Here is a 25538-nt window from a genome sequence, read left to right as displayed (position 1 = left end):
GTAGACATCGATCAGTTGTTGTGTGAGGCGCGTGTCGTCTGCTGGTGTTCTGCTGCTCCTGCTGCCTCGCCTGCCACAGCCCCTCCTGCAACATTCCCACCAACTGACTCCTGCTCCGGACACCCGTTCCCTACCTCACCACCAACTATGGAGTTCCGGTTCAACGTGAGAGAGCTGCTGAAGCAGGAGATCACCCGCATCGACCATAACCTTATCCTCCCCAACTGGAAGTCGCAGACTAGGAACAGGTGAGAACTTCCCTCCCAAAAACTGACATCACTCCTTTCACTTCCGTCGCTTCACTTAGGTGGCGAATGCAGGCTTTCTCGATTTGGTTGTCTTCTATCGGTTGTGACGTGGGGTTCTTACAGGCGATAGGTGCTGGTGTTTGAGTGTGTGGCAGTGTTCAGTGTCCATGTGTGTGTGTACAATGGGCGTTGACATGAATGGGCAAGGCCGCGGGAGGCGGAAGTCCCTCTCCCACTCCTTTTATGCTCTTCCTGCCTCTTTCTCACCACGGCATGTGCACAGATCTGCACGTCTGTTTGTTATAACTCCGGCTATATCATTATTGGCTTCCTAATAAGTCCATACATGGCGCTAGTGTTCTCGGAAGAGTAGCTGCAGAGGTGTGTGGTCACGCCCTAATTAGTACATCCATGAAACATCTGTCAATGTTTTTTTGTGCCAAATCCTACACAAGTTGAATTCTATATAAATTTAATTCTAGATTAATTCCAGATTCTACATAAATTTAATCAAATTGAGAAGGATTATGGTGTAATTTAATTTAATGTTCTATTAACAAGCCACATTTGTCTTTAATGAGTTACCTATTTATTTTTTATGGACCCCATTCTCATCTTTAGTGTTGGGAAGATTAGGTTTAGGAAGTATAACCTTATGCTCTTGTGTTTTTAGCCACTCAAGTTTGTGGTGTTAATTCCTGTTTGTATTTGTCTGCAATTTACCCGAATTTAAATATTTGAGGGGCCACAGTCTGGCCTAGACAAGGACAGGAAGCCAGTGGCTTGTCAAGGGTTTCCCTATTTGATTTTTTCTAGCTTGATTTTAAGCTGAAGTACAGTATTGGTGTTTACAGTGTTGGTGGGTAAATGACTCCATTGGTTTATTACCCTATTAGTGAAAAAGCATCTCGCGTTGTCTGTCTTGCACGTATAATGTACCACGTTTCAAACACAACTTGTTTTAGATTATTAAAACAAAATACTGTTAGGTGGGGCTAGTAAGGATGGGTAAGGTTTGGAAGGTTTATAAATCTATTTGTGAACCTTTATGTGTAGGAAGCTGCATGTATCCTGAGAAAATGGTGGAAGAGCAACAGTCACACTGTGGGCGTGTGAGCTCAACCTCTGATCTTTTATAATTGTTAATACCCTCTATAGTAGTTCAACAAAACTAGTTTAATTTGCCGCGTTACCCATAACTAATTGTATGCTTTATAAAAAAAAATCTGCATATAGTTTTTTTTATAATATTTCACCTCATATTGTGGTATTTCTGTAAAATGTGGTTTATCAAATGAACATTTTAATGATAAAACACTTTCTACTGGGTCGTGTAGTGGTTTACATTGTCAGCTTACAACTGAGGGTCGTGGGCTCAATTCCCAAGGTAAAGTAGAACAGAAATGGTTGGCCATGGTTCCTTATCACCTAATGCATCTGTTCATCTAGCAGTAAATAGGTACCTAGGAGATAGGCAACTGTTGTGGGTAGCCTACTGGGGGGAGGTTAATAGTTGGTCCTAGGGGGGACCTCAGTAAGGCTAAGTACAGGATCCCAGTTTGTACTACAGAAAATAATACTGTATTGCACACCTTGCGATTATTTCGGGCTCAACATCCCTGCGACCCGGTCCTCGACCAGGCCTCGTGGTTGCTGGACTGGTCAACCAGGTTGTTGGACGTGGCTGCTCGTAGCCAGATGTATGAATCACAGCCTGGTTGATTAGGTATCCATTGATGGTGTTTATCAAGTTCTATCTTTAATACTGTGAGGGGTTGGCCAGTTGTGCTCCTTATGTGTAGTGGAAGCATGTTGAACAGTCTCGGGCCTCGGATGTTGATAGAGTACTCTGAGTACCTATTGTGCCTGTCCTTTCAATGGGGGGTATTCTGCATATCCTGCCATGCCTTCAGGTCTCATGTGGTGTTATATCTGTGTGCATGTTCAGGACCAACATAATATTTTCCACATTTTCTACTAATATTTTAATATTTTCTAATATTAAGTACTAGTACAGTATTAGAAAATATTAAATATTTTAATATTTGCCCCTCTAATGTTTTCCATGTGTAAATTATTCTCTCTCCCATTTGCGCTCAGGAGAATACAGATTTAGGCATTTTAGTCAGTCCCAATAATTTAGATGTTTTACTGAGTGGATTCTAGCAGTAAAGGATCTCTGCATGCTCTCCAGGTCTGCACTTTCTCCAGTTTTGAAAGGGGGCTGTCATTGTGCAGCAGTGTTCCACTCTAGAGAACACTAGTATTTTGAAAAGTATCATCATTGGTATAGCATCTCTAGTTTGAAAGGTTCCTGTTATCCAGCCTGTTATTTTTCTTGCAGTTCTGACCGCTACTTTACCTTCTTTAACCCCTGCACTGCGCACCTGGTTTTGGCACAAACTTCATAGTGCAATTGTCAAGGACATATTTTTGTTGTTTTTATATATGTTCAGGTAAAGTTAATATCAATGTTTCCAAATTCAACCATTTTCATTTCAAAGCACAAAGAGTAATGAAAACATTAAAATATTGCCTAATTAAAAAACAAAACAAAAAAACTCGGCACCTTAGGGGTGTTCTGCGCAGTACAGTGGTTAAAGGTAAGCTCTTCCGACATGAGTACACACGTCCTTTACATTGATTTTTTGTTCTATGGTATGATTTGACTGTGTTTTGTACGTGGTTTCCGTTTTTAGATTTTCATTTTTCCAATAGCGTAGAAGCTGGAAATTGTCTTCATTAAATGCCATATTATTTTTTGTATCCTATTGAAAACCCGATTTATGTACAGTACATCTAATTGTAGGTTTGCTGTCATCTATGGTGTCTACTCTCATAAAAATCTTAATGTCATCTGCGAAGGATTATACAGTACAGTACTATAGTTTGTGTCCTTGTCTATGTCCGATATGAGAATGAGAAAAAGTGTGTACTGTAATCCCATATACACTTAAAAAAAAATCCTGATCTCAATATAATGGTGTTCTCAGAAATACAGAAATATTTTGTTTTTAATTAAATATGTGAAATCCTGAACAAAAAATCTGGACATCACATGTGCCGTATATGGAAACTCATGACTAACTGCATCATTAATAGTCGTCATCCATATTTATTAAACAAATCTTTAGTAGCAGATATTACTTGCAAAATAGATTTGATTTGTACATAATTTACTGTACAGTATTTAAATTGCATTGAAAATGATACAATACAGATACAAAACTGTGATTTTGTCTTGCTGATTGTGTCCTACCACACAATCTGGGCCTATCTTGGCAGGTACATTTCCCTTTATGGTGGTGTGGTTGACCTCTTGTCACAAAGTGAATTTGGGACCAAAGAGCCAGAGCTCAACTCCCACAAGCACAACTAGGCGCGTACAATCAATTGTTTCACATTATCTCTCACCATACACGTTACTTGTATCACCTGGTTACTTGCTTCTCTTGTTCTCTCTCTCTATCCATAAAATCCAACAACCCGTTCTCGCAAATTCGTAAAGTCAATATTGACTTATTAACTACGTGCATAGGAGATATACTAAACATAATAGATACCCTTAAAAAGATTCATAGAAAACACCGACCTTACCTAACCTTGTTAGTATCTTAAGATAAGCATCTTATTGCTTCGTAATTACAATTATTACTTAACCTATACCTATTATAGGTTAGGTAATAATTGTAATTACGAAGCAATAAGATGCTTATCTTAAGATACTAACAAGGTTAGGTAAGGTCGGTGTTTTCTATGAATCTTTTTAAGGGTATCTATTATGTTAAGTATGTCACCTATGCACATATTTAATAAGTCAATATTGACTTATTAAATTTGCGAGAACGGGTTGAATCCAAAATGTGTGTAAAAATTCATTTTCAAGAAAGGACATGTCACAGGAGATTGTCACGCTTTTGCTACTGTGTACCAGTACAATATACCTGTATGTCATGTATACCATGTATGCGTGTTCAATATACCTGTATGTCATGTATACCATGTATGCGTGTGCATCTGTTTAGGTGTGTGTGTTTATAAAGCAAGCTGAACACCATTTTCAGCCTAATGGAGTGGAACAGGAGGGGGTGCTTCATGGAGGGTGTCCTGCATATCATTATTCCTGAATGTCTCTGGATTATCACCAAGATGGTGAACTTAATGCCCCTCCCTTTTCTCTTTTCTCTAACTAATATTGTTTTCTTCCCAAGTTTAGTACAGTCATTTTCCTTGATTATTTATATTTGTTGAGTTTACTGTGAGGTATTTATTCAATTGAACAAGTGTAATATCCATTAACCTTTATTAATTTTAATTTACTAGCATGTGTACTACTGTCAGGAACAGGAAGTTCATTAGGTTTATTGAGCTCCCCAACCCAAGAGAGAAGCTGTTTGCCTGGCCACCCGTCCACTTACTGGCCTGATCCAAAGGGGCTTAACCTGAGTGATATCAATTGCAGTATACATATAAAAAATAATCCATATTTTTTTTTGCAGACTGGCATTATTATAGCAAGAAATATAACTTGTTTTGACTACTGAGCGAGCATTTTCTCAGCACTGGCATGTTGCCTTATCCTCAGTCCAGTCATGTTTATACAACATTGATTTTGGTCTGAGGGAGGGGCTGCCACATGGCGGTGGCCTCGCATGCAATGGTGGAGGCCACATGCCAAGTGCACTGACCAGATCCAACACATTCTTGAGCTTGCCTTCTACATTACCATGCTTGTGGATGCTACTACTGTGTTTACTTTGAGGGTTCTATGCATTTCTTATAATTTTGTGTTAACTTTGACTTTTTTCTTTCATTCTTTTTTCATGGCTATCTTGCTCCTGAGATGTAAATATTTTTTGTCATTCTCTGACAGCCCTTTATCATTGTGGTATTTAGTTAACTGGTATATCCGGTATGAAACTTGCCTTCACTGTGCTTCCCAGGAAGTGCACCATACTATGAGTCAGGTCCACTGCAATGTGAGGGTTAAGGTGATCAATACGGGTCTGAGCTGCCTTTCATGTTTCTTCATGCTGGTTGTCAGTGTTGCTGCTGCTGCACTGTTATTACTGCTTCAGAGTCTACCACTCTTATTCTTTTGCACTTTTATTTGTTTATCTTGTGGATCCTTGTTTATGTGGGATTACCCATATGCCAAGTTATCTTGTCAAACCTTTTTAATCACAATTAAGCTTACTACTTAATTGTTTCATTCTTTACCCTTTATTATGTATATACAGTACAGTGTATATATGGTGTATACATTGTACATTATATCCCTGTTTAAAGTACAGTATGTATTGGTAATACGATATATAACTTTTATTCATTGCATAAATCTTTAATCTATGGTATATACAGTACATTGTCATTTATTTATATGTTTCATTTCTGCCATTATATACTTTTTGGTGTACATTCCAATTTTACTATTCAGATTACCTATTACAATTACTGTATTATATAACTCTTGGGACAATTACTGATATAATTTTTTAAACTAATCCAAATTAGTTTTCTAATTTTAGCTTGTCATCACATAGTTTATATGCAATGACAATTGTCACCTTTACTCTTTCAAACTTGAATTTCACAAACTTTGACCTTGAAGTGTAATAATGGAATTTATTCATTGTCCTATGCCTTTGGCTTTAGTCAAAGTAAATTTCATGCAATTTGAGTCTAAGGTGCCTATTTATTTTGTTCACAGGGTTGAGTATCAGCAACTCTATCAAATCATCAATGCAATTGGAGAGGCTTCCTCCTTTGCGCAAGGTCTTAACAATGTCATTACAACGGCTGACAAGATGCAGAATTCTGATCACCTTCTGTACCTTATGAAGGAGGAAGATGAAGCCACGTAAGTAGTTCTGTATGAGTAATTGGGTATCAGATTAATTGCTTGGTCTTGCAATTAACACATCATGATTAGTGTTACTTAATAATGACTTCAGTTTGAAAGCAATAGACTGGGAAGCCTACAAAGCAAGAGCAGAGAAATTTTGAACTAGCCGATTCATAAACTTCATCCTTGAAACTTAAATGTATCAACTTGTTACAGGCTATGAGAAAGAGAGGCCATAATTCTTTCTTAATGTTTGTTGAGAAGATTGGCAAACTTGGTGTTAGGGAAGAAGGCTAGGTAGCAGTAATTTGTGAAGAGTGGGAGGGTATTGTTTGTACTTTTAAGAACTCGAACTGTTCATGTCACTTAGTCTAATGAAGCTGTGTGGTGGTGCTGATTTTGTGAAGCTGTGTTACGCACAGTGTAAGACTTTGTTAATGGATGGGTGATACTTTTGAAAATACCCCCTATACCTGTACTGCCTCTTGTCTAAACTCGGATACTTCCTCACCGTGTAAACGGGAAATTAGGTAATACTAATTTTGCTTCATATTTTCCATATTTGAGTGGCAGAGGTGCAGATAATTTTTATATTTTGTGTATTTTCAGGGGGCAGTGTCTTGTTGTTGGCATGCTGAAGGTTGGCCGCAAGAAGCTGTTTCTTCTGGATAGTGAACAGCGAACAAAGGAATGCGCTCCTCTCTGTGTCTTAGACTTCTACATCCATGAGTCAAGACAGCGCAGGGGTTACGGAAAGAGGCTGTTTGATCACATGCTTCGGGTAAGTGCATTACCAGTATGTAAATATACAGTACCTTAATTTGACTGAACAGTAAGCCTTTGATCTGCATGTGAAACATATTTCAAGAAAATTATGTACAGAGCAAATTTGTGCTCACTTCATTTAATGTTATATGGGGAAATTAAGGTGTTCCAGAAACCTTTGATAAGCTCACTTTTTTCCAATCCGTCAATAAAACATTTGTTTATAAGTATACAATATCCCATGAACAGTAGTAGTAATGTAAGCATTGAACACAAATGAAGGGTCCTTTTTGATGCAGGAATTGACTGGAGAATTGAAGAAGGTTGGGTTCATTTGCTGGGGATTGTGGTGGCTAGCCACCAGGATCGGACTCGTCCATAAAGTTGTTAGTGGCAGGTGACTAGATGTCATATCCATGGTGATGTTATATCCAGGGGAGGATATTTCTTGGTTATCACTTATAAATCAAACAAGTTTGAGTTTAACTTCTCCAACTTTGTTGCAGATACTGGTTTGACCATAGGTGTGTTAGACTTCTCTTTCCTGTGCCATTTTGTCTAGTAAATGTGGTTGCGAGTTGATAGATTTTCAAGCCTTCATGAACTTCAACATCTGCTTATATTATTTCATTTTAGATGCTGTTTTAATCATTATCAGCTTCTGTTATAGTTGTGGGCCTGTTAGTGTTATAACAATATACTGGAGTACCACCTAAAGTGGTGAGGAGAGGCCCAGCCCCCAGGGAAACAGTTGCCAACAAAATAAGATATAAATGTGGTCTGCATTCTAGAATAAATCACCAAACTTTAAGCAAGAGGGGTGATGGATATTCCTTTTGACTATTAGTTTATTAAAACCCTAAACCCCCCAAGTACAACAAAAACTTTACCACCTTGACTTTACATTACCTCCCTAACTCTACACAGGCAGGAGACTGAGATTTACATGCAGCAAACTAGTGGTAATGTCTATATTTCCTCGAGGGGACAATTTAACTTAACCTAAATGCATGCAAGTATAGCAGACATGTGTTCACTGGTCAGTACCTGGATCTAATTACATGGAACTTCAGGATATGACCAGGGTACACAGACAAGATTACACTCGGAACAGAAAGGTGGCACGTGTTAATGCTACTTAATTACAACTTGACAAGGCCCAACCAGGCCCAAGGTTTCTACAGAAGAGGGCACCTTCATTCTTGCCATGTGGCTTGATCAGCTGATCATACAGTAATCATTTACCTTTACAATACACTAACAAATTATTATCACGGTGTAACTAAAAACTAGGAGCATTAAAATGCTCCTACTTCTGGCAAGGACGCAGTCGCCCGCCATTTTGGGTGAGCCAGTTGTTGCATATTTGTGGGGGTGTGGTCATGTATTTTAATGTTGTCTAGAGAAATAAAGGCTTTTACTTGAGCCAAGGGGGAATTAAAGGTGTAGGGAAACAACCTAGTAGATAAATGACATGAATGTATATTAATAAATCACACATGACATTACATAACATAAATCACTCCTTACAACTCAGTCATTCTGAAGGTAACACATGGAAAAATAATCGCCCAAACGGGTTTTGGTCTCCCTATAACTCTTAATCCAAAGCTGGAACTGGGCACACAGCCACCACACCTTTCAACTGGTGACACACACATAAACCCCTTGGAAACCTGGACTCTAAAAAATACTACTCTACCCTTCCTTGCAACCCTGTTACTATTATATAAAGGCTTATCTGATTGAACTGCTGGAGAAATTCCTCGGAAAACAAGGACCGATCGTCAGCGTTCCTTCTTGCGTCAGGTCAAGATGGCATCCGCCTCTGTTGCATCATCACTCCTTAATACAGTGCTCTGTTCTTTAACATTTCCAATCAAACTCTTTGACTTCATTTACCATATTCCCCACGCAGGTCTTTTGATTGAGTCCATTTTTCCTTCACATAGTTTTGCTATTCCAATACACATTATTCCTAAACACAAATTATTCCCAATACACATTATTCTCTCTAATCCACTTCTTTAATAGAAACTAACCTCCACAAGAGGTAAGGTTCGTAACACCAGCCTGTATATAAACTGCATTCCTTCCTTACCCACAAACCTAACTGACTAGCCCTGTCATTTAATAATATACTGTACTGTATTATAACCTTCTAGTATTGAGTACCGAGGTTCCACTGTACTGTATATAGTCAAAATTCTCTGATGATAAGCATTTAAATTTTTTCTGAGGAAGTAAAATTTTTCTTTCCATTTCTTAGGATCAGAATGTTTTACCTGGTCACATGGCAGTTGACAAGCCCTCAGATAAATTCTTAGCCTTCTTGTGGAAGCACTACAACCTACACAAGCACGTTAACCAACTGAATAACTTCGTTGTCTTCGACACCTTCTTCGGTGATAGACCAAGTAAGTACACGTAATTTTACCATGTTGGAATTATATTTAGTCACTGCCTGTAGGGATATCTCATGGGCTTTTCTCTAGGTTTCCATTCAGTTTAGCTGTACTCGGGACAGCGGAGCAGATTTAATTAGTGAATTGATGCATGGAAGGGGACTTGAGAGGCCATTCAGATGGACAAGTGTTCACATTATGAGCTTTTGTATAATGGGGACCACCTGAACTGATATAGTATAAACGTTTCTGATCCCTAATATTTACTAGATTATTTTTAAGGTTATTGGGGATAAATTACTTTACTGTATATTTAAGGAATATGAGTTGTTATAGTTTTAATTGGGTAATGGAGTGTACATAGTTTTTTGAAGTGGTTACCAGTACAGTAAATGACAACTTTTTCTCTACAGTTGCCTCTGAAGAGGCAGCTATGACATTTGTGAGTCGTAGTCCTCGTGCTGCATCTCCAGAGCATTCACCTAATGCATCGCGACGTTCTTCTTCATCCAGTTATTCCCACTCTGCTGCTGGTCGACCGACCAATGCTTCACGGCAGCCTACGAGCATGTATGTTTTCTGTGTTTTTTTTGCTTGTTTGACAAAAGGTGAATATTTAATTTGGCCAAATTATTATGTAACTTTTCATTTTTGGCTATTACAATTAATTAATGTGTGTGTTTCAGGGTTGATATTCTCCATGGCCGTGCTGATCGCCACACTCCAACTGCTTGCCTCTCGCCCCGATACCAAACAACCTTAGATGTATTCAAATGAGATTCTTGTTTTAATATAAGGTCACTTGCATGCCATTTCATGAAAAGAATTTTATTTTTGATACATATCGGCCTACTAAGAGCCAGTAAATTTTAATAAATTTAGTGGTCAAATGAAAATTGAAGTTGTATTGTGGTTTGTATAATTATTAGGGAAGTGATCTGAAGCTGTGATAGTGCCTTTAATTGTATATGAAAGCCTTAAAGAAATATAGTACAGTATTATATTTATTTATTTAAATGATTTGTCTATCATTATGCCCTTTAGAGCATCCTTGCATGCAACACAATATATTGATAGTTTGTGCAGCTCTGAAGATTTCTCATGAATGCTTTTATAGATCTTAAGTTTGGAATGGCATAAATCTAAGTGATATTGTATAGGATATAGTTAAGGTCCATGTCTATTTAGAATAAGTGTCTAGTTGTCATCTTGGTAACAGAGTATATGTTTTAAGTTAACACTGAGTTATAAAGATTTGCTACACAGACAGCCATTATTACTAAAGCAGGGGCACACTTGTAGACTATGTGGGCACTGTGTGTTGGTTAACATCTGGGTGTGACACTTAATGTTGTCCCATGGAGTGTGCTGTTTTGTACCGTCTAAGTGCCTTGGACGTGTGGAGAAATTAGTTCACTTCTCTCTGTAAGGAATATTGGCCTGGATTGTGTGTACGCAGGAAGTGTTTATGGCTACACGAAGACAAGCCTCTGTACACTGCCCCAGTGATAGGAATGGAGTAATGAATAATTGACTTAGTAGATATATATAAATGTTGATTTAATAGTTTTGCAACTGCTTTAGGCAACAGTACTAGTCACTTAAAACTGGTGCTTATGACCTGCATGGATGTTATATAAATGCCAACACCTTTACTTCAGACACTGACCTTAACTAATATATACTAACAACTTACCGCCTCAAACACTGACCTTGGCCAGAGTATTCTGGCTAGGAACTACAACATCCAACTAACTTTAAATGGGTATAAATAACTACAAATGAACACTGCTTCATGCATGTACTTCATAACTTTCTCTTGTTATAAGTAAGTTCATTTTTTTTTATTTTATTTTATATATATATAAAATTTTTTTTTTTTTTTGTTACCTAACTTGCTCATGATTGTTATACCTGTACTGTATATGTTTGGGAAGTTGAATGGTAGCATTAATCATGGACAACAAATCTACAAGTTTGTTAATCCAGTCAAACATTTTTGTCCCGTAATTATTTTTCCCATATTATTTTGGCTTGAAGTTTACTGTGTTGTTTAATTAGTAGGATTCATATATAGTGTAATTTTATTTATGTATAGTAATACCAGCAATACATTATTCTATAAATTCAAATATACTCTGTTTCAGTGGATGAGAGGACAGAGTTCTGGTGGCGAGTCTCCATACTCGCAGACCCCCACTTCATACTCTGCTTCTCGAACGCCATCCAACACAGGCTCCCCGTTACGCACCCCATGGGGTGGATCTCCTCCACGCACTCCTTACGCTCCCTCGGCAGCAACTGTTGCCACTTGCAAAGACACTGTTGACCATGTCAATTCAAATGGGTGAGTACAACTCGGTTGCTCTTTCATAGATGAATATGATCTGATTTCACTTATTCGGCATTCTATAATGTGGCATTTGTGTACATTTAAACCACATTTGTCATATGTTGCATCATGTACTAATCCAGGTCATCATGAAGTGCACAACATTAACACAGTAATCTAGGTCTCTTATTTTTCCAGTAGTGAAATAGACCGATAACAGAACCATCTACTAAACTAAACAAAAAAAAATAGTTCAAATGGTTACTGTGCTTAATTTATTTCTGCCAACATATGTGGCCACCCCAAAAATGCCTTTCACAAATGTCCTCCTCATAGGGGCAAATGCATTATTTAAATCATTCCCTGAAACCTACATAATGCAAGAGATTACAAGGATAGTGTTTTGCTATTTATTTTAGTTTTGATAGATAGCTTGTTTTCAATATTTTATTATTACCAACGATTTTTGTGCCTAGCAAACACACCCAGTATGCATGTCCCGCTCCCTAGCCTACTGCGCTCAGACTCCCATTCATAATATGGCTGCGTTAAATGCAAGGCAATTTTTTTATACAGTATTTAAAAATAAAAAAAAGTGCATACAGTATTATACGGCAGCAAATGCAATATTTTGTATAAACAACAAACAATATTGTTGCTCCATCTATCAAAAATTTTCTTGTTCTAAACGCTCTTCCTTCCTACTCCCTAAATAGCAATTAAATTTTTTTTCTTTTAAAAGTACAGCACAAGGCTGTACTGTCTTATTATTTTTTCTTTCCAATATATTATGAAGCTTTCTGTATTGTTATAAATCAAATGGTTGTAGTGGATGATACCTGTTACACTTTAGCTTTGGTTAAAAAATACCTTCAGTGGTTCCTAAATTGGTCAGTATTTTTATAAATAACCAATATTTCACACAATTTAGTTTGGTGTCTGTTCAAGCAAAGTCACAGTAATGGTGCTTGCCTGCCCTCAACATTAGGTGATGAATATGTGAGTGTTTGCTTGAATTTTCTGCACATGACGGGCAATTCCTAGCCTCCATGCAGTTTGTAAACTTGTTCCATTTGCTATTATACCGCTTGAGTAAGTGCCAGTCAAGGAATACTGGTATGTAGGTAGTATCTGAAATTTTATGAGAAAGCTGCAGCTCTCGGCAGGTGTGTGCCACATGGTGTCACGTCAACAGGCTGGGATATCTTAAATGTGGAGGCGTAGTGAGCATTAAGGAGGAGTGGAAGACCACCAACTTTGAGTATTCAGCAGTAGGCCCTCTGATAACACAGCCAGGTACCATATACAGTTGCTCTTACTAGGATTCAAACTTGACTGGTGCTACCACCAGTTCTGGTGTGAGTACCACAGAGTAAAACAGTCTTGCAGAAATCTGAGTCAGACATGTGCATACACAGTTTTCAAGTATAAAATCCATTATACAACAACCATTTTGAAATGTTCTATTAAAATGAGATTCATCTCGATCAGTATTTAGATAAATCCCACCTTTTTTCAGTTTTCTTTGTCATTGACTAAAATTATAAATGTTTATGCAGACATACTCTTGTTAATATGAATGGATTTCCAATCGGTTATATTCTTTTGTTAAATAGAAGCCTGCGGGGATCAATAGCACCTACTCCAGCCACGTCTCCTGAGCGCCGTTCTCCTGCCAAAGAACCACAGGACGAGAGTGAAGACGTTATTAATCAGCAGCCCTTGGTAGAGGAAGATGGTGTGGCGGAGAAAGTAGAAAAGCTATCATTATCTGCCACCCCACAGTCTCCAGGTAGGTCAGCACAGAGGAGTCAAACCAACACCTTTATTCGTTATTCCACTACAATTGTAATATTGCACAGGATGGCAATGCTGTATTACAATTGCTTCCAAAATGTTGCCATGAACAATTTTTTGTGGCATTATATTGGTAGAGATGTTTGTATGCAATTACCGATATAATGATAGTTTACTTTTCTCCGTCCTAGTTTATTACACATACTCCTCTCTTGCCATGTCCTTCACATGCGCGCACGCGGACACTCACTTTTGCATTCCTGTCTTTGACTTTACCCTCACTTCCTATCGGTTCCAAAACTTTCATTTCCTTTATAATTTTATTGTTATACTGCTAATTTTCTTATTAATTTTCCCCAAGTGTCTTGAATCAGGAGAATCTGGTTTTGTATGTATGCCACAATTGCTCAAATTAATATTGTTTCTTGTATAAGTGTCTGTTACTTGTAGCTTTTAGTGATGTACAACAGTTGTTTTCCCCTTGTTAATCATTCATAATAGCTAAAATATTGTATAGTATACTTTGCCAAATGTTTCATGTGTTAGGCTAAACAAGGTATTCTATGTGCCACTCTGTATAAGTACGAGGAAGAAAAAATTATGTATAGATTAAACTCTTACTGTCCTTTGAGTCTGTGCTCTCTTGAGTTATTACATGTTCACATTTGCCAGAGCTAATTTCATTGTAGCTAATTTCATCTTCATTCATATTTTGTATTGTTGATGATTCAGTCCTATTCTCTTACATGATTTGGTCTGCTAGTAAATGCCACGTTAATTACATTGTCCTCGATTGTCATTACCAGTTTTCTCAAGTTTTTCTTAATGTGTCTTCAAAATCTGATCTTACTAGTCTAGTTTACATACAGACATGTGAGCACACATTGCAATGAGCCCCAAGAGTTTGGGGAGCCATCATACTGATTGATATAGGCTCTAGGAGCTGGAGCTCATTCCCCTGCAAACTCAAATATGAGTACACCTGTTTTGTGGGACATGCTGTCACAAGGTGAATAGTATTCCCAACTATTCTCTTTTTAAGTACAAAGTGCTTGATCTACTCTGCATTTTGTGTTTTGTCACTTCCATTCATTTAACTGTGAACACTTTTGTTTGCTAGGTATTTATAGTTTCTATATACTATATTAATAAATATTTACATACATTCATTATTGCCAAAAGCACCAATGTATGAATGCAAACTTCTGAATGTTTGCCTATACTAGAAATTTTTAGTGATGTTGCAGTTAAGCTACAGCTACCAGCTTGCCCAATCCTTTGTAACAATGATGTTTTTAGGTTTATTTAATGTGCTAAATAGTCTTCTAGGCTTGGTGCCTTCTGTTAGTAAGTACTCTTCGAGAACTTAACAATTGACACTTACGGCTGATAACTCTGGTTGAGGTTTAGTGAAGCACTACAGATTTGGGACGTTGGACATTTAGTGCATAGATCTATTTACTTTAACAAATTTATGGTAAGGTTAGATGCAGTTTCCTTAAGTTTGGACAGTGCAAAGATAAAAGAGCCGTGGTAATGAGTATTTATCCTACTCGGCAAGAAACTGGAAAATTTGAAGACGGTTTTACACAAGCCACATTGCATTAGGTGGGAAGTAGCATTGAAGGTAAGATAAACAAAGTTTGCTAAATATTATCTAAGAAATATGTATTTCAAAATATTAATCTCTTAAGCTTAAACGTTTGAATAATAAACCAAAATTACAATGCCATTCCTTCTCGCCATCTTGTCCATCTTCACAACCCAGTCAAGTCACCTGAGCTCTGTGGACTGGTCTCGCTCTGTAAGTTGACCAGATTTTTGCCGGGATGCCCTTCAAAGGCTCTAACACCTAATGCTACTTGTTGTGTGCTAAACATGCTCTGCCACTTGTCATCTCTAGCTACATTCTTCATGCAGTTTGCACGCCTGGAAATTATTTTTGTCATGTACTTTTTCTTGAAAGAGTCTGGGCCATTTCAGTGCTTGTTTATTAATTTTATTATAAATGGAAAGTTTGATGAAATTTGAATAAAGTAATTTCCAAGTTTTATTTGCTTTTTTAACTATAAAAGGAGTTTGACAATTGTGATTACAGAATTATGAAATACTTCTTTCCCATAACTATTATATACAGTAATGTATTCTGTGTATCAATGGAGTTTTATCAATAGATACTGTATTAAATTTTTCATAAATTTTAATAATACCTATAACTTAAAGATTTGATGATAAAGTATTATCTGGATTATTAATTGATTATCGTCTATTATTCAAGCCAAGTTCTCCCCCCTGTCTAATAATTTGTTTCCTCTTCAGAGAATGTATTCATGTAACTCCTTTTATTCATTATGTGCCAGTTTTCACATATCTGCTTGGCTTCCATATTTCCAATGGGAAAAGTATGCTTGCATGCTCTTAAAGGACTGTGAACGTTGCGAGCAGCACACTTTCTGTGTAGGCAAGCACATTTTTCTATTATACTGTAATTACTCCAGAGCCTGTCAAAGGCCTTGTTAGGGTAACCTGGAGGTGCTTCTATATTTAATTACAATAATGATGATCTGTACTGCACATGCTTTATTGTTGACTTGCCAGATGTTATTCCAGCAGGTCTAATATATATTTAGTCTAAGAAGTATCATAATTTGTGTATGTAGACAACTCGAACATAATTTGGAGATTGACCTGAAAAATTTCTAAAGTCCAGACAAAACTGAACAAATCACTGCTTGAAAGAAAGGGGTAAAATAAGAAAAATACTAACTAGTATACTAATATATTTTACAGTGGTAAAACATCCCTAGCCCCAACTCATTCAGCTGGCTCAAGATGGCAGATCAGGCCACATGAGCTCCCACCATATCACACCTCACTCTTGCACTTGCTCTTAGGAAAGCTTTCTTTTTGACACCCCTGTTCTTTAATTTTATCACTGAGAGAAGAGTAGTCAAGTTTTGGTGGTAACAAATGCTTTCTTACTAATGGTTTTCAGCTGGAGACAAGTGTCTTGGCTTCTACATTAGGCTGTTTCTGGTTTTGTTCATCTTTGATTTTTGGTAGAGATAAGGGGTTTACCCAAGTCTGGTTGTAGAAGGGGTTTCTCCCATCAGCCTTCTTGTAGCCCTCAGTGATGGTGTTGTGTAGGATGTCAGAGTGCCTTTTGGCACTCTTGCTCTTGGGATAATTGGGTTTACTGCATTGTTTCTAGTTTCCCATGATCTCTGAACTTGGTCCTTCCATATTCCTGTCCATTCTATGGACCTCTCAGCCTTCTACCCCTCTACACAATCAGTCATGATTTGGTAGGCAAGGGCATCATCATGGAGACCATCCTGTAGGATGCTATTTGGCATGTTCCTATTCACTTGTGGTTATGAGTTTGACATGAAGATATCGCATCATCAGTCCTCTTGAGGTTTGGTTCCTTGGTGCCCTTTCCCTCCTTCATTCCATCTGTTCACGATTGCACCAGACCTTGGCTAGGACTGTTTTTAGTGTACTATGCTGGTGATGGGTTGCAGTTCCTTCTTCTGCAGTAGGTACAGTATATATAAAGTTGCAGGATTTTTTGGATGTCTGGATAAGGTTTTGGTACACCCTTCTTCAAGTCTTGGGTCTTTGGCTTCATTTGTATTGTTCCTCTGTAGCCCATTGTCCCAATGGGAAAATTCCTTGTGGTCCTTCCCTGGATTTGGGTGGGTTTTTCTGATTATCTTGCTTTAGGCTTTTTCTAGATTTAGTTAGCACAATTTATACATTTGGAATGTCAAACATTCTTGCAGATGACTTCTCCTGCTTCCATCCGATTAGATGTGTAAGTAGATGTGTTCAGTGGCACTCTAGAGCTCTAGAGTGCTGGGGCCACTACTATATCAACCTGTCCTCTAAAATGATACTACTTATGGCTACTATGAATGGAATGAACAAAATATGGTCTGTTGCACCCAAAAGTACCCATTTTGTATTTTGCAGAGGATATAAAAGGAATGGGGCAAATTGGGTTAGTGAGTTGTATGATATTTTTACGACCGACAATTTATCAGGGAAGTTGAGTATTTGTGACCGTCATAGTATTACTCGGGCCACTCTTGCAACAGACCTTGTTTCCTGTTATATAAATTTTTAATATACATTATATATTTTGTAAATACTGTTCTGACAATATTTTTGTAGACAATCATTGTAAAGACAGTTTTAGGAGTATGATGCACTGGCTATGACTGAAAGAATGTTAACATTATGAGTAAAGTATGCTTGTTTTGTGTAGGAAGGAGAATGATTGTACTGTAGCAGCATTGAAGGTTTGCATGGTTGCAGCTAGTAATGTTAGGCTGTTAATAACTGTATTTCAGCATGTTTATACAAATTTGTTCTTTTAACTTGCATTATGGAATTGTGTGTGTTTTTACATAATTATCTCTTCAAAATATTTATTATTGATACTTTCTGCTCCAAATACAGGAGTCACATTACTCTGATACGAACTTTCATAGCCATACTGAATGCCAATGGAGAAAGACACTAGTACTAACTGACCACTGAAAGTACTTACTAAATTTGTTTTAATTTTTTTACTACTCAGTATATTTTTAATTGCCATGCAATAGATAGAATTAAGATTAAAGGTAACTACCAAGTGCTTGCATATATAAAACTGAATTAGGTCATAAATTTGTCTGTCATTGACAATAGAAATTTGTGTAATTTAGATGGTGGTTGAACTCCTTTATTAGTGTATTGCATTCTTGTGTCCTGTATATTTTCTGTTGCTTGTATTTTACTTTTACTCTGCCTATTGTTGTATACATTACTCTGATAGTTGTCTCCTATTAGATATTTTTTTAAATTTCAAAAGGTGGTCTGGTAAAATAAATGTTAGTTACACTGTAACAGAACTGTAGTCACTGTCAATGTGGGAAGTGTAACTGGTATATTTAGAAAGGTTAATTGGTTCTCTGGATACAAAAGTTGAGAGGACAACAAAAATAGGGGTTAGGATGAGAGTAAAGTATACGGAAAAAAAAGTGAATTTGGTATTAAGAAATGAAATGAAATTTGTTAGAAAATGCAGGAGGTTGACTAGTACAAAGGAAAATGGAAAGATTAGTTTGGGAGAATGTTAATTGATGAACAAATTAAAGTTGGTAGAGAAAATAATTTCAGAAATCTGATGGGATGAAAGAATGGAAAATATGAATGATTGATTTTACTTGTATGAGAAGAGTGCAAGATAAAATATCAGCAGAGGTAAGTATATCACTGTAGTAGCTGGTGTGTGTTAAAGCTTTGGGTATCGACGGGGTATATGCAGAAATTCTTCAGTTCTATGCAGTTAATGGAATAATGGGTGTGGAGAGTATTTTACAAGTTTTAGGAAAGTGATGTAGTTGCCTGATTAGAAAACTGTGATTCCTATTTGTGTACAGTAATACAATGTAGCTTGTATAAAGACTGGTTAGCTTTTGCTCTACTATTTGTTACAAAGTGTGCGGTAGGATTATGAAGGTGTACATGTCATTTGTGGATTTGGAAAAAGCAAGTAACAAAAGGGAGAACGATGGACACTTATACTCCACTGTTACAGTGTATGTCTGGAGAGGTTTTATGTAGAAAATAGAGAAATGTGTAATATTTAATGATGCAATGAATGACTAGATTGATATTAACTTGTAGTCCTTCAACAGCTCCGTCATCACAGTATCCAGGTTCTGACCCCCCCTTTGCTTGTTTTGTTTCCTTATTTGTAAGTCTTGTTTTCTGGTCACGGATCTAGTTTTTTCCTGCTTGGGACACTGGCTTTTTGGTCAGTCCTCCCAGGCCCTGATGCAGTTGTGCCTCCATTTTCTGCTAGTGCTAATAGTTTCGGCACTTCTGTAGGAATATTTAAGCATCGTTTAGGCACAATGAACTTTTCCTGTGGTTTACCATCTGTGTCTTGTGTGACTGAAAACATTTTTCTGCTTTCTCCAGTTGGGAACCTCTCACCATGGTGAGGACTGTGCAGTGCAGTCACTGCTTCATGTGAGAAGGATCTTGCATCACTATTTTTCTCTTCCATTTCTTTTTTGGTCCAGTTTCATGACGACGTCCTCTTAGTTAGCCAAGCAGTTCTCGGATACGTCAGATCTCGGCTGGGCGCTCTAGTTCCCGACACTGTGGTCTCCTCACGTGTGGTATGACCTGAACTCTTGGCTAGAGGCATTAGAGTACGTCACAGATGAGGTGTTTACCCTATGGTAACAATTTTTATCTTCCTCAGGGCTAGTAATTTCCTTAAAGGTGCTCATTTAGATGCACTTATACCTAGTACCATGAGTTGATCTCTTATTCCCAAGCACTTCACACCTCGTGAAGAGTGCCAGAATCTGGACCTTGCTTCCTGTAGGCCTGAGACAATTCACCAAGTTTTGACAGCCCCAGTTCTGTAGTTTGAGACACTATCGAGTGGCCCACCAGGAAAAGGTGTTTCATTATACTGTGTGTAATTCATAATATATTCAACACTTGAAATTTAGAGTTCTGGGCTGCTTCCTCCTGGTGCTTGGCAGCAATTGTGGTTTCTCTCTTGAGCATCTTCCCTTGTATGCTCTCTTGGCCCACTTTTGGGTTTGTTTTGGTACCTTCTTTATGTTCTCGAAGCATTTTGTATTTTTCCCGTTGGTTGTTTTGCTCTCTTCTGTGTAGTTATGTTTAGGATTCTGCTCCAGTACAAGAGGCTTTTTTCTTTCTCCTTCCCTTCCTCCTCCAGCACATCCTCCCTCTTCTATGAAGTGAGGGTTATCTTCAGAGGATTTCGGGGCTTAGCGTCCCTGCGGCCTGGTCCTCGACCAGGCCTTCTTTTTGTTACACACACACACACACACACGCTCTCAGGAAGCAGCCCGTAGCAGCTGTCTAACTCCCAGGTACCTATTTACTGCTAGGTGAATAGGCGCATCAGGGTGAAAGAAACTCTGGCCATTTGTTTCCGCCTCTACTGAGGATCGAACCCGGTTCCTCAGCACTCTGAATCTGAAGCGCTGTCCACTCAGCTGTCAGGCCCCTAGGCCCCGATCAGGTTAGGTGATCCTGTAATGATCTGTACAAATGCCTTATAGCTGCTCCTTTAATGGTTACCTTTGATGCCAATGGAAGGTTTAGAAGAGTTTTGAATTTTTTATGGATTAAACCTCTATTGATCATTTTAGCTGGATTGAATATTTGATTCCATGGTACTTACCATAGCACCTTGCGGATGCTACATGGAATGGCTAGTATGGTGCTGATGCAAGAATATAGTTGTGCTTAATTTGGCATAATCTTGTCCTGTGGACACGGTAGGTCATACCTTAGGAAGCAGCTAAATGATTATACCAAGAAAAGTGCCTTCCTCATTAAATTGAGACCTTCTTTTTGTTAATGTTATAAGGGTATTATTTAAAAGTATTGTTACAGACTTTGTGTGTGCAATTCAGAGGCTAATTGTTTTAATTGTATTAGTCATGAACAACCAGTTTCTCAATGACAGGGCTAATGTATAGCAGTTTTTTTCATATGGGTGCAGTTTTTTTTTATTTAGTTTTGATGTGTTTTATACTTTTCTTGCCCCTTCAGAAAGAGTTCTGTTAATTTTTTATTTTTATTTTGGACAGTCAGGAGAAATATGCTGGTTATATTTTCTGTAGATTGGTAACTTGAAGGAAAATGTTAAACAAATTTTGTAATTGTTTAATTCATATTTGATTGGTAACAGGCAAGACAAGTCAGTGGCGTGATAGTGTGTCGCGCTCAACAGCAGACTTGGCAGAGCGGATGTTATCGCCTTCACGATCCACTATGACGGGTGTCCTACAAGAAAATGATTCTGTTCATGGACACTTGAAATTTCATCACCATGCCTTATGGTAATGATGCAGGAAATGAGGGCTTCTTGTCTTTACCACCAAACAAGAGGGCCGTCTTGCTGCTAGGCTGTCGACTGTTCTTGTCACTGGGTATGACATAATCCCAGCTGGCCATCAGTCTAAACACCAGCATTCCCATTCACTTGTGAACACTGCAGCTGATCTTTAAGTGGTGGCTACAACTTGCATTCCTGCCTACATTTTATGTGCACGTTTTGGTAATGTAGTTGATGTTTTCGATACACAAGATTTTGATTTTTACTCTAGGTGGAGAATTAGTACAGTATAATTGTCCATATTTTATGTTGAATTCACACTGGTGTATGTAAAATTATTCATAGCTATATTTCAAAGTATTATTTGTAAAAACAAAAATTCTGATAATGTTGCATAGTAACAATTGTGGAGTGTACTCAGGGTTGTCCAGATTGTGCAATTGATACCCATTGAATAACAAGTTTTGTTATACAGGTTTAGCAGGTGTATAACATTGAATTGGAAAATGTATTGTATGACTTGTTTTTTCATATCCAATGTTCTCTCAAAATAAGTAGATCACTTTTGATTTCAAGTACTAAGGCATACTGTATTTAGGATTTTGAATTTAAATATAAATTGAAAATAAAGAGACCTGTTATCTTATTTAATTATAGGAATCAAAGTTTGATGTATAAAAATAGAAGTCGAAGTGCAGCTAGAATTGTAACCATTGTAATAACATGCATTGATCAGGATGTCTCCAGTATTATGGCTTCACAGTGTTTCATGTCTGACTTTAATTTTACATATTGCAATATTTTATTTAATGTATGCATTATGATAGCATTTTGGGAGATCTAGAATACCTGTTTGTATCTGATAATCTCATTAGAACCTAATGACTCAAGGATACTACCAAAGAAACTTATGCTTTTTGGGTTAGTTACTATGTGTAGCTGTTGTCATGCCTAATCATTGGCATGATAAAGGTATAGCATTGGAAGGATTTTTAGATTTGTAAATATGGTATCATAGTCATATGATTGATGGGTTTTATAATGAACAAATTTATTTATATATATTTTTTTTTTTGTGACTTGGTGCACCTATTCCATCTCAGTTGACTGGGAATGGACTAAAGGTAGGTTGAGATTGCTGGTATTGCAAGTACAATGCACACCAGTACTTGTGTACTGTGGTAGGCTAAAGATGCCCTTATTGTCCAATATGACTGCCATGTTCATAAACTAGTGAGTACACACTTTTAGCACTATTCTCCAGCATATTGTATGACTGCACTTGCTAAAGACATTTCCTGTGATTCCAGGAGCTTGAAATTAGACAAAGTTCCATCTGTATTGTGTTGCTGTTTAGAGCATTTAGAAGCAAAAAACTTAGTTTAATAAATAATAGTAAACAATTATCAACACTGAAATAACTTGCCTTAAATTTTCACTTTTTTTACAATTGAGTAGCATGATGTAGGCCTTTGTCAGTAAGGATTAGTGAACTTCCAGTTTCTGCCTTATGACAATGTAATTCTAAAATTTTTGCAATATATTCATAGCGAACTTAACTGGTGTACAAACCTGCACATTTGTACTTTATACAACACTACTACTTGAAGCAGTACAGACTGATACTGTAGATAATATTGGACTTCTCGGTATATCATTATATTTTGATTGAAACACAGGGAGAAAATGGCGAGCCCATGTGATGGTCAATATTTTCTCAGATGCATCACATTCTTGTGATAGTGTGTTCATAAAGGAAGGTTCATAAAGGATAGGGGAAGCATTCTTTTTATTTCTTAAGGATACACATTTAAATTTATATTTTTGATGTTGATCTGGGACTGTGGTGTGCGCATTCCTTTAAGATGTCTATAGAAATGCAGTCGACATTTCTAGATGAGGTCTATGTTCTATGTTCATGTTCAAATTGGCCAGGGAGGAAACTGGCTTACTTGGCTGATGAATGTTCTTTTAAACTATTTACTTTACCCGAGATAGGATGCCTCGTCACATTACGATTTCAGGACTCTTAAGTTGGTTTACTTTGCTCTCGTTTAAATATGGGGAAAATATTTAATCAGAGAATTTAAATTCTTAATAAATAGAAAATCTTAATACTGTAGTAAAAATCTAAATCTGATAATTTTGAGCATTAATGTAGGATTTGTGTGCAGGGTAATAACACATCTTTCATCTTGTTAGTAATGAAGTGCCCAGTTTTAAGCTGAATGACATTGCATATATTAAGGTATATTGTAATGATTGTATTCATAGTTATAATAGCATTATATTCATGAACTTGTTCATTGCGAGTGGTTTTTGCACACACTAACTTTTTTTTACTTGATGCAGAAAGAAACCATATTTATTATCCATGAAATGGTACACATTTCTGACATGGTATACATATTAATGTATGGTTAAGGAATATTATAGAAAATCGCAAAACTTTTTCATGAAGAATGATGCACGGGTATTGACCTGCTTATTGGTTGTCTAGAATGTTTAGAGAGCTCTCATTTCACTCCGGCACCAGCGTAGAGTTTGTTGTGAAGTTTCTTTTGTTCTTGCAGCTGTACATGTGATGTACCTTCTTTGTATTATCTTGCTTGTTTGACATAATTTACAACTTACTTACTTAGCTTCTACTCCACACACTGCTAAATTTATATTTCTTGCTTTGAATATTATGAGAATCCCACTAGGAATATGGCATTGTAAAATGGTAGAGATTAATGTGTGTGTGTGTGTGTTCCTAATCTCAGATATGTTTTGTAGTCCTCTTAGTCTCTGGCTACAAAGACTTCATGTATGATCACTTACATGAGTAAGAACCTAACAAACGTTTAAGTGTTGATACACATACATATGAATTCATTCCTAATATGCAAGCTCAACATGACTTTTGGCATGGAAAAGCTTTAACTGATGCTTAATGCTTCCAGAGTTGTAGAACCAGGTGTTGAAATTGTCATTAGTCGAGGGATGTGTACACATCAACTTATTAATTATGTAATATTCATGAAAGTTTGACTCTGTGTATTGTTTGGGATGTGGATATCATGATAAACAACAATGATTTTTATAAGTAGATGAAGTTTTTAAGTTGGCAAGCTTGGTCTGTGGTACTACCCTACAAGACACTTTACATTGCCATATGTTGGTTTCGTATAGGGAATGGAGGATTTCGTGAACATAATTTTGGAATACTGCAAAGGGCTTTAAACTTGTCTTTATATGTTTACTATTTATTTATTTGAAATGTTTGAACTAATTTATTACATATGCAATGCTTGCATTGCATCGTGATGTGTATATGTTGAGAGTTTCAAATATGTCACCATGGCACAATATTATGCACAAGTTATTGTAACATAGTTGTTTGGTGAAATTACCAAGTCTTTAATAATATGTTGCTATGTTCGGTTATTTTGTTGAGAGACTTCTGTAAAAAGTATAGAGTTTTAAATATTTATACTGTTAAGGAATAATCTCAAAATTGCCTTTGCATTATATACATATATATTAAAAATGTTTTTTGTCTGTAAGCAAGCATTTTGTGGCATCTATGATGTAATGTGTTTGTTTAAACACATCTATTAAATTTGATGTTTCATGTGGAACACAACTAAGCATGGGCATCTTGCACTCTTTTGTGAAACCAAAGTTAATACAGATGTAGTAATTTTAATTTTTAGTCATTCTGTACTTTCCATATGTTTTGTTACTTTGTAATTTTAATGATTGTATGTTTACATTTCCCGGTGCAAGGTTGCTACTCTTTTGAATAATTACCGAAATTGTACTATCCAGGGTGTGAGTGGACATTTTAGCTTATACTGTCATACATTGTACTTTAGACTGTTCAACTTGCCACATAGAATAACTTCAGAATTTAACTTTTAATGTAAACATATTCCAGAATCTCATGCCCTTGTTGAATACAACAGTTGTTCTATTTTAACATGAATTTTGATTTTGTATGTATGACTGTCTACTTGCCCAGTGTAGAATAATTTGTATTGTATGTCCAGTCAGTAATAACTGCAGCTTTATAGAATGGGAAACCAAACTTGGTTTAATATTTTGGATTATCTGTGACATTGCTGTTATGGCTTGTCATGGAATATAGTTTTATATTATACAGAGTTAAAAGTAATTTTACTTTATATATTGTAATTTTATTTTGTTCTTTTAACCAAAGCTTTAACCTAAAATATGTAAGTGTTACATTGCCAAGTAATAAAAATTAACCTAAATTATC

General features: G+C 36.8%; 1 protein-coding gene across 3 annotated transcripts; it reads left to right on the top strand.

Annotated features, from left to right (window-relative positions):
* Positions 1 to 25538, top strand: LOC123775095 (alpha-tubulin N-acetyltransferase). Of its 3 annotated transcripts, none has more exons than XR_011226021.1 (10): positions 1 to 248; positions 5959 to 6108; positions 6703 to 6874; positions 9128 to 9275; positions 9677 to 9833; positions 9950 to 10028; positions 11411 to 11610; positions 12752 to 12891; positions 13212 to 13387; positions 21128 to 25538. XR_011226021.1 is itself a non-coding variant. In XM_045769953.2 (10 exons), exons 1-10 carry the CDS (start codon positions 148 to 150, stop codon positions 21280 to 21282), a joined length of 1374 nt encoding a protein of 457 aa, XP_045625909.1. In that variant the 5' UTR covers positions 1 to 147; the 3' UTR covers positions 21283 to 25538. The 3 variants fall into 3 exon arrangements, 2 of the variants coding, with proteins under 2 accessions (XP_045625909.1, XP_045625911.1); XM_045769953.2 differs by lacking the exon at positions 12752 to 12891 and adding an exon at positions 15161 to 15196; XM_045769955.2 differs by lacking the exon at positions 12752 to 12891.

The sequence above is a fragment of the Procambarus clarkii genome, chromosome 92, assembly GCF_040958095.1.
Source record: "Procambarus clarkii isolate CNS0578487 chromosome 92, FALCON_Pclarkii_2.0, whole genome shotgun sequence".
Classification (NCBI taxonomy): domain Eukaryota; kingdom Metazoa; phylum Arthropoda; class Malacostraca; order Decapoda; family Cambaridae; genus Procambarus; species Procambarus clarkii.
This window is presented reverse-complemented; position numbering and strand designations above follow the sequence as displayed.